Here is a 12,260-nt window from a genome sequence, read left to right as displayed (position 1 = left end):
TTGATGCCAAAAACACACAATGCAATACCACCGAAACTATATGGACTACCAAAATTACACAAGCCAAATATTCCGATGCATCAAATAGTATCATATATCCAGTCACCTTTTACAATCTATGTAATTTAGCAAACATTTTATCAAAATTAACTAAAAATTATTTTTATGTAATAGCTTCATTCATGCTTAAACAATTTTTAGATACATTACATATACCTAATAATAATAAAATATCTCTAGATATTATCTCAATATACACCAATATTCCAAATAATATAATAGCACATGTTTTAAAAGAAAAATGGAATTCAATTGAACAAAATACATCTCTCCCTTAAAATGAGTTTCTAGAAAGCATAATGCTCATCCAAACAGATAATTATTTCCAATTCCAAAATAATTATTATCAACATCTAAATGGTTGTACAATGAGATCTCCAATTTCTTCCTACTTAGCACAAATTGTTATGGAATATATAGAAAAAAAAGTATAAAAAATGTAAAATTCAATGTATTATTTTTTAAACGCCATCTGATAAATGTGATGTTTTCCTAGATGATTTTAATATAATCAACTCTAAAATCCAATTTAAAATAGAAATAGAAAAAAATAACTATAAATTTTCTAGATATGGCACTCATTGAAACAAACGATAATAAAATTTAAATTATACACAAAAGAAACATGGTTAATGTAGGTGCTAAAGCTGGTTCGCACAAAGTGATGTCTATGGCTGCTTTTATTCCTGTATGTATGTCGAGACTTGTTGGTCTTCCGTCGTGCAAGATGGCTTATACCTTGGATTAAGCCTATGAAAATGAACCGTATTTTCAACCAGCCTCCCTCCTAGTACCACGTAGGCAGACTGGACGAGGGCGGCTGCTAAACCCCCTCACCAACGTCAAGGTCAACGGTTCCTTGAGGGGGCACCCGTGGAGTGTGCAATCGATATTTTCATATACAATCTCGTTAGTTTTTCTTGATATTGTTGGGTGCTGAGAGTTGTTTTGTATTGTTTTTATGGTGTAACGATGATTCTATAGATACTTTTTAGATCTATTTCAGTGGAACTAATCAGAAGAAACTGAATATTTTTTATTGAATCTGCAATTAAGCTAACTGTTGTGTTCAATTTCAGATATTAAGTTTTTTTTCAAACATGAGCGAGGTTGTGAAGTAATAGCAGTAGCAGCTGGAAGGTATAAAGAACTATAGGTGGAGTGTACCTACGACTATGATAAAATATGTTTATATAATTATATGAATGTTATATTTTATTCCTATTTTATTAACTGTAATGATGATGATTTTTTTAACAAGAATGAATGTATGTAAGAGACAAGTAAAAGTTCTATAAAGCTATATGTATCACCTATTTTTAACAATGTGCGATAAATAATAATATTTAAATAGATATTTCGAAAAAACTTGGACTTCATTAAAACAGGTGTGACCCAAATCTTTTTTCATGTTGAAGATGAACTATTTATTCCTTGAAAAAATGCGAATCTTTATTCGCTCAATTTCCAATCGAAATAGAGATTAATCTGAATCAATCCGGGGGGGTCAGAGATTGTTTAGGACAGTAGTAACTAGAACAAAATCATCTAATATAATTTTATTTTCTCTACCGAGAGTATAAAGTAAATTTATGGGTATCTTTTGACGTCTGAGAATGTTTTTCACCTAAATATATAAAAAATGCTATTTTACTATAAAAGAATATAAAGAGTTTGTGGTAATCCTCCTCTTAACCAAGCATAAAGAAATTAATGTTTAATATTATTTGGCATTGAAACGTATGAACGGCTGGAGTTGAATACAAAATAAGATAGATAATATATTCATAAGTCTAAATAAGTATAAATTCACGTTTGGCACCACAACGGCAATTTTATCTGATTTGCTATTTAAACCCAGTGTAAGGAAATTTTCAATGTATAATTAAAACAGAACTCTGTACTTTCCAACAAAATAAACTTAATTGCCTTTGCCGTTCGCGACGTTGGCCATTTGACGTTACTAGCAAATTCTACACCCTATTCATAAACTTGCTGTCGTTAACCTGAAAATTTTGTCCCCGGGACTGCCGGCAGTTTTGGTCTAAGGCAGAACTGCCGGCAATCCCCGGCGCGCGTCGTAAACTGCCGGCAGTTTTGGTCTAAGGCAGAACTGCCGGCAAAAGTGTACTGGACGAAGCTATTATCTTTACTGTCAGCTGCAAAATGTGACTCCAACTCTCACGGGCAGGGCTTTTTTAGGTGTCAATGTCGCACTGGTTATGTGACAAATATTTGTATTTGCAAGAAAAACAAACAGCAGTACCTGTAAGAACCAATCTGAGTAATATTTTATTTTTAATTCAATTTAGCCAGCAACGACGACGCTGTTAAAATTTTTAGATTAGAAATTAACAAAATGTTCGTAGTTCGTTGCACTTTACGAGGCTTTTCCGATAGTTCAATTAACTATTCGCTACTACGTATAAAAGTAGATATGTACATATGATGTAATCAAATAGCCAAACTATAATAAATATTTTACTAATAAATACACTAAGTACAATCATTTGCTTTCTCTACGGCTAAACATTTTCGAATGGGCATTACCTCATATTTGACAGTTCGTTAGATTACATGCAAGGTTATATTTTGATTTAGCAAACTGTTGTGGCTGTCATAGTGAAAGCGGTGTCATCGTGAAATTAGTACATTAATAAGATAATACCGCGTCTTCGTAGTTTGTAGTGACTTTTTAATAATTCATTTTTTTTAATTATTATGAAACATTGTGTCAGATATAACAACACGACTGTCAAAGAAATCAGGTTCATCTAATTTCACTTTGTGTTCATCGATACCTTAATACAAACGCTAAAATGTGGGTACTAAGAATTGAATACGGAATAACGGGATAAGAACTAGTCGAACTCGTTTTAATTTTCTCATTTAATAAGGACAAAAAAACGTTCCTTAGCATTAATGGAATCGATGTGACTCGCGAACACAGAGCTGTTATTAAAATATGGCAATGAGGAATTAGACCCGCGAACGAAGCTGTATGGATGCTGTCAAAAGTCAAATTCGATAAAAAGCAATATCACTACGACTTGCCGCATTTGTATTTTTAATTTGAGAAAAACAAAATGAGTTCAATTGGCACCGGGGTCTGTATACATATATAAAAATTGAAGTTGTCTAGAGAATTGAAATTATTCTTATTTGCAGTATGATCTATCAGCTTCTCAATTTTCTCCTGATGGCAGGGTTTTCCAAGTTGAATATGCAATGAAAGCGGTAGAAAATAGCGGAACAGTAATAGGACTGCGAGCTAAAGATGGAATAATACTAGCGGCAGAAAAACTTATTATGTCAAAATTACATGAACCATCAACTAACAGAAGAATCTTCAACATTGATAAACACATAGGAATGGTATGTTTTCATCATTAAGCATTTTTGATGCACTCAATTTAAAACTACCTGTTCTAATTTATTCGCTAATTCTGCTTTTTATCTGATTTTTAATATGCTTTAGATACCCATCAGTAGTTGAAAACTAGTATGAGACAAATATCTGTTCTAGGCATTTTCTGGCTTGATAGCAGATGCAAGACAAATTGTTGAAATTGCAAGGAAAGAAGCAGCCAATTATAGGCTTCAATATGGAACAAATATTCCTCTTAAGTATCTAAATGATAGAGTCAGTATGTACATGCATGCATATACACTATATAGTGCTGTTAGGCCATTTGGATGTAGTGTGATATTGGCAAGCTATGAAGATAACGAGCCATATATGTATTTAATTGATCCATCAGGAGTGAGCTATGTATGTATATTAACTATTTTATAAAATATATTTTCAATAAGTTTCTCTACAAAGGGTTATTTTGGATGTGCTACTGGAAAAGCTAAACAATCTGCAAAAACTGAAATTGAAAAATTGAAATTAGGACAACTTACGTGCAAGGAACTTGTTAAAGAAGCAGCGAAAATGTAAGTATGCAAATCAAAATTATTAAGAACTATCATTTGGAACAATATTGAACAATTTAATTTGATTTTATGAAAAAGAATTTGTTCATATAAATTCATTAAATTATGTTTGAAGCTAATGGGTGTTCAGTTTATTGTTATCAAAAAAGTGAGTTTATGTTATTATTATGTTAAATATTTCACTAAAAACACTTTGTATATATCATATTGTTCTTTAATGTATTCAAACTATTAGTGTGTTAAAGTTATCAGTATCAGTTATACCATCATTAATCTTCACATTTTAAAATGATTTACAATCTTACAGGGTGTTCCAGTTTGCTGTGTGATATCGAAAGTTACATTTTTTGAATATAACACCCTATATTTCATTGCATATTTTAAATCAGCTTGACTTTCCCTTTACAATAATGTAGGGTTGTAATGTGTTCTAAGGGATATTTCCAAAGTAATAACCAAGTTTCCATAAATATTGTAATAATACTCTTTACAATGCCAGAAATTTTAATAAAATGTAACTTTGATATGATAAAGCATTCTGGCAGACCCTGTTAGATTCTATATAATTTAAATGTATCTAGAAGAGTAGCCAGTGGACAGTAAAAAGATTAGTTAAAAGTGTTATTTGTTTATTTGGGGTTTTGCTACTGTGACGTAATTAAATTATGTTAAAATTTGTTTTTGTTTTAAATATGAATTTGTAATAGCTTTGATATTTGTACAATGCAATTTTATAACACTGGTATCCATATTACAGTCGCATTTGAGTACTTCGCTTTCTTGTTCCATTTCTTTCCTCATTTCCTTTTCCACTTTAATATATTCTTCCACTATTTCCGTCATTGCTCTCATTTCAACGTCTATATTCTTTTCCAGCTCTTGTATATATCTCTGCTGACCCATTATCCTACTGTTTAATTCTGTTCTAATTTTCTGTTGGTTTTCTCCAAGTTTATTAGTTGTTGTTTCATCTATAATCTTGTTTCATTTCTATCGTATGATTCATTTTTTCTTGTTCTACTTTTTCTTTTTTTTTTCCATAAACTTGAGTATTATATCCATGTTTATTAGAGATTTCTCTTTATCCTCTATCCTTCTAAAGAGGATTTTGGTTTTTCTGTTGGTCCTTTTCTGTTTATTGTTGATGTTACCTCCATTTTAATGTCGATATGTTGCGAAAATTTCGAAAATATGGCAATACTTGCCGATAAAAAATAAAAGAATTGCATGGTAAATGTATAAATTCAGCAGAACTAGATCAAAAGGCTTTTTGGTTCATCTGCGCGGAGGATAAATATTTTTCTTGATAGGCACTCTCTAATTCTTAGAAAGAAATGTTTGGCACTGATTGTAAGAATATGAAAATTAAGAATTATTTTAATGAAAAATAATTAATTTTAAATGAGGGAACTAATTATTTCTATTTATGTTTTAGCATTTACCTTGTGCACGATGAACTCAAAGACAAAAATTTTGAATTAGAACTTTCATGGGTATGTAAAGATACTGATGGTTACCACGTCAAAGTTCCTGAATCAGTATTTGCTGATGCTGAAAAAGCAGCTAAACAAGCTATGGAGGCGGATTCGGAATCTGAGACTGAAGAAATGTAATTTTGGTAGTGATTAGTAATGATTAATATAAGTATAATTGTTGCCACTTCAATTTCTAATAAAGATTCAATAGATTTTATATGCTTTTACATTATTTTTCCTTTCACAATGATTTATACACCATTTCTATAACTCAATTCACAACATTGTTAAAAAAACAATATATTAAAAACAAATTGAGAATAAATAAATAATCTGACTAGTTTACGAAAATCAAACTATTAAGAACCCAGTAATAGTGTATAAACTGCCTTAAATACTAAGTCTTATCTTATACAATAATAACTATAATGATAAAATCAGTAGTAGGATGTTTATGCTCGTTTACAGTCACAGTAATATAAGATAATAAATAATTGAATTGACAATGGGAATGTGGCAAGGTAACACCTAAGTTGACTAACTCTAATATATTTTCCGAGCTTTCGAATTGTTATGTATTCATCGTCTGGGAAATAATTAATTAAGATATCCCGTGATTTTTGATAGTATTAACGCTTGTATAAATTTTCAAACTCATAGAATTCAATATTCAAATTGACGTTGACAGAAATATTTCTATCAACGTCAATTCATTGGGATCTCTCTGTGGCAGAGCGTTGTCGGTTGAATATAGAAACACCCAGTAGGTAGAAAACGGTGTATCAAAAAATGGATGTAAAACATACAAATAAGTTTCGGCGTGTATTTGTAGAAATCTTTATAATGAATGATCTTTTGATTCATCCTAATTCTACCGACTTTTGTTTTAGATTTGTGAGAATTAATATATTTCCAAAATTCGTTGGGGTTGTTTATATTTGTAAATTTATTTCCAGTATTTTTTTAATAGACCTGTTTTCTACTTTCAATAATATGCATATATTCCTTCTAAGTTTTTTTGTATATTACTGCGATGTCTTTTAAAATTTGATGAAACTTAATTTTTCTTTTCTATCTTTAATAATTTTTGAGCATCCCTACACTGTTTATCATACCATGGTTAGTCTTAGAGTTATTATTTGGGCTAAAGGTTTGTATTTTTGTTTATTTGTTTATATCAAACTTATAGTTGTCTATGATGTAGGCATGAAGCTTTTTAGTGTTCATTACAACTACGTAGAATTCAGTAAATTTGCTAGTAATTATGTTCTGTTACTAAGCAGCTCAGATAATCAGAAATGATTGTTTCGCTAATAGAAAATTATTAAATAGAATTTTTGTTATTAAAATAGGCCCTGACCAAGTCTATCACACTACAGTCTGTGTGCCCAATGCAGTATATTTACCCAGATAATCATTATACCTGCATTTTAAGACGAAATAATTTCTCGTAGTTTTAATGTTATTTTTATGTTTATTATTCTGAATAATACAGTTCAAGTATTGTTTCGGCCATAAAATTTACCGATATTAAGCCTTTATCTCCTCACTCTCTATTATTTCCAGTCCTGGCTCTGCACATATTTCTGACTGTTCTTCGTCTCTTTCTATATGTCCCGCTGTTAGTAGCTCTTTCATTTGTCTAATATTTCATTTTCTTCAGTTATAATATCACCATTTGTAGATTTTAGGTTACTTATTTGATTTTTATTCTTTTTTTATTGATCTCAGCATTTCTGTATTTCCAAAAATTAGGATAAGATTAAAGAAATAAAAAAGTCGTCGCATTAACGGCGCGAGAGACTATAGCGCATTTTTTACCGTTAGCAATCAATAAATATTAACAAAAATCCTAATTTATATAAAAGACTTTCCATGAAAAAATTGACGTTTCCACTTATTGCGGTCTTTATCAAAATAATACTCGACTTCGACAGCTTGCGAAATTATATTGATTAATATATCACCTACAACATGAATATCCATGTAACTTCAAAAAGCAATTAATAGCTTTTACTTATTTTTGAGAAATAACAAAAATTTCTTCCGTTTTGGCACATCTACAATATCATATGTACAAGGACTTTTAACTAGCAAATTAAGTTAATAAATATAATATACATGATAGAAGTATTACGTTCCTTGAATATTTAGAAGTGAACCAGATATCAATGGTAAATTGTAAATTCCCAAAATTGTAGTTTAAAAGATAAAAATTAATTATTTCATCAAAATTTGAGGAAAAATGATTATGAACCTAGAAAATTAACAAAGTAAGAATATTTATTTGTAGGTACTTATCGATCATATAGATATTTTATACCTACTCATTTATCATTCACATTGTTTTATCGGGTTTATGTTAATTGAGGATTCTTCACTGCAATATCGTCAATCTTCAAAACAATTAATTAAGTTCATTTTGAGTCCCCTCGTACATCATGGAACAAATGGAAATTTCTAGAATAAATTCTATTAACGCAGTAGGGGAAAAAATCAATAACATTGAAGAGAGACAACGATAAATTCTTCTAATGTTGAAAAAAGAAAGCAAATCTTCTAAAAGTCATGCGCCAGGCAAACCTTCTAGAACGCTATAGAATGAAGGAGAAGTATAAATTCGGCTACTGCTGTCGTTAACGCGCAGTTAGTATTATTATTTGGTGTATGAAGTATGTAGTGGAGTGAGTTCAAGGTCAAGACATCTTTAATGTTTGAAACAGGATTTGTATATTTTTATTTTTACTTAAATTTTTAATTATCTGTGTATCAACGTTTAGAAACATAATTGGTTACTGCAATTTCCCATGTAATAAATAAGTAATATTTTGTTGCTTTACCTCTTTACACCTGGCCAGTGTAAATAGGTTTGTTGGAAGTAATTGAATGCACATAATACTTTTTGTTTCTGCTTGGTCCCAAAAAATATTGCATTAATTTCAGAGTATTTCATCATACTACATAAAACATCGTAATCCAAAATGGCGGCTAGGGTGCGGTCCGCCACGTATTTCGAGATAAGACAGAATGTATTGACACATTGAAATCGATTAATCTACAAAAGCTGTTATTGTTTATCTAAGATGTGGTATGCTAAAAAAAAATAGAATATGATTTAATTATTTAATATAATAATTTAGAGAAGCTTTGGCTTCGACTACGCTTTAAATGATGCTAACGTGTTGGCAAACTTTGATACTTTTCTAGATATTGGTTACATGCAAGATAACGAGTACCTACTATATTTATTTTAAATTGGAAAGGAATAACAACCCTTGCTATACGACAAAATTCCCTACATTATATATTTTACTAGTTAAAAAGGACCCTCTGACATCGTTATTTTTAACAGTTTTATAGATTTCCAAGTTGAATAAACGAGTTTTTGTGAGCATCTTAAGACAATCTGTGAATAATTAAAAAATAAGCCTGTAGAATTACTTAATTTAACCACTGTTTCTAATGATAATGGACCACCATTGTTAACTAACTTATACAAATCTGCTCTTTATATTTACACATATGGAATGTAATAAAACAAAAACCATGGTTATAAATATATTAAAAATAAAATACTTACGTTTTCGGTTATTAATTATTTTTGTAACATTTACCCATTTGTTTTATATATTTATATCAGAATGTTTATGAAATCACAATAATGTGATCATTACACAAATCTCTAACAACACTTATAATTTTAATATAACTGGGGTTCTTTATAAAACAATAGTCACATTGTGTGAAATACTTTACATTCTGCATATTTATAAAATTCGAAAAAGTTTCCTTGACTACTTGTAGGAGATTTTAAAATTATGGGCGCATTACAGTAAGTACAGAATTCAGTATTCATTAATATTTTAGTGGGTTTTAACAAAAAAAAAACCTTGACGGGAAAACAAACTACAGGCATTATACAATTTATGACTGCATTGTTTTGGGTTTAAGTGGTAATGTATTAATGTTTGTATCAATTTCTTGATACCCTTTGGTTAATATTGAACATTAACAACTGTATTTTATAATCCAATTTCGGTATAAATATTATTTTCACCACTTTTTTAATATATAAAGGCTAGGAGTAAAGACTGTTAGTTATCAAAATTAATGAATTCAGATTAATCGATTAGTAGATGAAAAATGAAAAAATGACAAAAATTGTTCTTGAAAACTTCATAATTGCCATTATATATTCTCATAAGAAAGTTTTTGTGTGGATTGGATTAATTTTTTGTAATGCTTGTCACTATTTGGTTAATCACCAAGGTTTACGAATATTTGCAATTAATATTTGGATAAAGTAAATTGTAAATGTTTTGATTTTTTCTAATGATACCAAATTCTAAAAAGTTTTATAATAGTGATTTTTATTGTGTTAAGAGAAATAATCAATCTTTCAACATTATCAGTAAAATTATTATTCATTATTTTCTAATCTAACAGCACAGATCTAGTTTTGACATAAATTCTCTTAGTTCCTTTCCATCATTTTCTATTCATAGTACCCGTCATTAATGTTTAAGCTTAGATTATTGAGAATGAGAAACAATAAGTATTAAATTACAGCAATTCCTAATTATATTTGTTGCGGCAAAGTTTCCACATCTTCAATTCTATGAGAAGTTTAATGAAAAACAGTAATTTGCGTAATTATTACTTACGAATTTTATTTTTTAGAGCGGTGACACTAAATACCAATACGTTTAATAAAATTGAATTCCATTATTTTTATATCATTCGATCATTTCCAAATTTGAAAATTTTCTACTTGTAATAACAATAATTTTTAAAAATATCTAGTATAGTTATGTTAGAATATTCAAAACAAAATATAAGATATGTACAATATTCAACAGTTTACCACTCTTAAACACGACGTAGTTTTCATTTTGGTTAGTTACATTTATATGCATACATGAAAAGAATTTCTATCTTTATTTTGATCTAAATTTTATAGCTTGTTATTTTAGGAAAATAGTTACACCTGATTGGGACAATTCATCGCGAGGTTTTCATTCTCAGTTAAGTAAATATTTTGATATCAATGTTTCATAATTCTTCTATTTGGGGTTTTGTTAAGTAAATTTAAATTCATTTTAAATTTTGTTTTTACAGATGAATAATTTTGATTTTATTATTTCACTTTCACACACGTACTTGAAAGTATTGACTATGAAATTCAGGTTTTTGTTGATATTTTAAACCAATGTTTTAATTAATTTTATTACCTGGTACTTCTGGAGAAATCTAAACTTTTTAAAATTCATCTTTTATATTCTTGCATAGCTTAGATAGAATTTTTAGAGATTTTTATTAAATGTAGTTTTTCTTGTTCATCCGATAATTTCACTTTGAGACTTTTGTACGTTTGAATACTTGCAGTGAGTAAAGTTTTCTACCCCCTTATCTATAGAAATAAAAATGCGCAAAAGATGCTAAGATGTGTAGACCGTAACTTTTCGCGATTAGCTTTCCAACGACGACATGCGCATTTCTACATTTCACACCAACATCGGCTAGAAAACTGTTAGTATTTAAATGTACAAATATGTATATTATAGAAGATTTAGGGAAATCACTCAATTTTTTGGTTTAAAATACTGAATTGGCCCAATTAGTGTGTAATTTTTTCACATAAAAATATTTCTTCACCAAAGTGAACTCTCAATAAAGAATTGAGGAAAGAAATAATTTCTAGTAGCCCCCACTTAAGGATCTAGGTTTAACGTTGAACTAATTAGCCTATTTGAATTTCTAATTATAACAATTTTTTGGTTCGCCTAGTAATAATTTTACGATGAAAATTTTGTTTTAGAGAAGTTTGTACGTTTTTTTATATCAAAGATGATTCATAATTTTACCCATTTTTTCATTGTAAAAAAATCAGGTCTATTACCAACGCACATAATTTTTTTTAAGAAAATTTCAGTTTATTTCAGAAACAAGAAATGTCAAAATAATAATATTTGAGAACTGATGGTGTTTGGTTCTTTTTTTGATATAGATCCCTTATATTATCGAAGACTATGGTTTCCTCATAGTCTTAAGCTCTATAAAAAATAAGGTGGATTTTATCTTGATTCACGTATTAGTTGATCTCAATCTTTTGGCTCTTCTGAACTATAGATTTTCTTTTTTTTCAAGGTAAAAGCGTGGTTATTTGGGAGGAAAGAATGGCTCCCGATGGGTAATATAAAAGTTATTTTCTCAATGCTCTACAGATTACGCCAACATATATTGAAAAGAACCCTAAGACGTTATTTTTTCTTTCCATCCCATCACCGAAGATAAACTAAATGATCATTGGAGATATGTTTATGATCAAGTTATTCCCAAGCATAGACTTAACATCATTTGTTTTTCAATATATTCAATTATTTCCGTACATCTACTGGCATCTGTTTCTAACCAAAGTATTTTTAATAAGTTACAATTGATTAATTTCACTTTGTAATTCTGTTCATCACAACGTTGAGAAGTGCCATCATCAAAAGAAATTTTGGGAGACGTTTAAGAAAAAACTTTTTGACAAAAACATTTTATGCATCTAACATTCAGTTGACCCGAAGTAAAGAACGGGAGTATATCATAGTCACCTTAGTAATGATATCCTCTGACCTGTAATGTAACAGATGTAATGTGTTTTATGTCTAGAATATTATGTAAAGTTTAGCGACTGTATTGTGATTAGCGATGTTACAGAATTTTCAATAAAATCCTGGATTCTCCGTCGACGTCTGCGCTACAATGGAAACTTTAAAAAACATTGTGGTACATAACTTA

At 29.3% G+C, this 12,260-nt stretch overlaps 1 protein-coding gene across 1 annotated transcript; it reads left to right on the top strand.

The window, feature by feature from the left end:
* The first annotated feature begins 2,654 nt into the window (after window positions 1-2,654).
* Window positions 2,655-5,701, top strand: LOC130449292 (proteasome subunit alpha type-3). The gene is made up of 5 exons (XM_056787014.1): window positions 2,655-3,167; window positions 3,229-3,435; window positions 3,587-3,832; window positions 3,887-3,999; window positions 5,435-5,701. The coding sequence occupies exons 1-5, from the start codon at window positions 3,147-3,149 to the stop codon at window positions 5,610-5,612; spliced, it is 765 nt and encodes a 254-aa protein (XP_056642992.1). The 5' UTR covers window positions 2,655-3,146; the 3' UTR covers window positions 5,613-5,701.
* Window positions 5,702-12,260: the final 6,559 nt, after the last annotated feature.

The sequence above is a fragment of the Diorhabda sublineata genome, chromosome 10 (assembly GCF_026230105.1).
Source record: "Diorhabda sublineata isolate icDioSubl1.1 chromosome 10, icDioSubl1.1, whole genome shotgun sequence".
Lineage (NCBI taxonomy): Eukaryota > Metazoa > Arthropoda > Insecta > Coleoptera > Chrysomelidae > Diorhabda > Diorhabda sublineata.
This window is presented reverse-complemented; position numbering and strand designations above follow the sequence as displayed.

What these genes read in the sequence shown, in the direction of transcription:
- LOC130449292 (XM_056787014.1), top strand. Translation starts at nt 3,147, where the DNA reads ATGAGTTCAATTGGCACCGGG. An exon ending in TGAGTTCAATTGGCACCGGG is followed by an intron (nt 3,168 to 3,228) that starts GTCTGTATACAT and finishes TCTTATTTGCAG; the next exon opens with TATGATCTATCAGCTTCTCA. An exon ending in GTTAAAGAAGCAGCGAAAAT is followed by an intron (nt 4,000 to 5,434) that starts GTAAGTATGCAA and finishes TTTATGTTTTAG; the next exon opens with CATTTACCTTGTGCACGATG.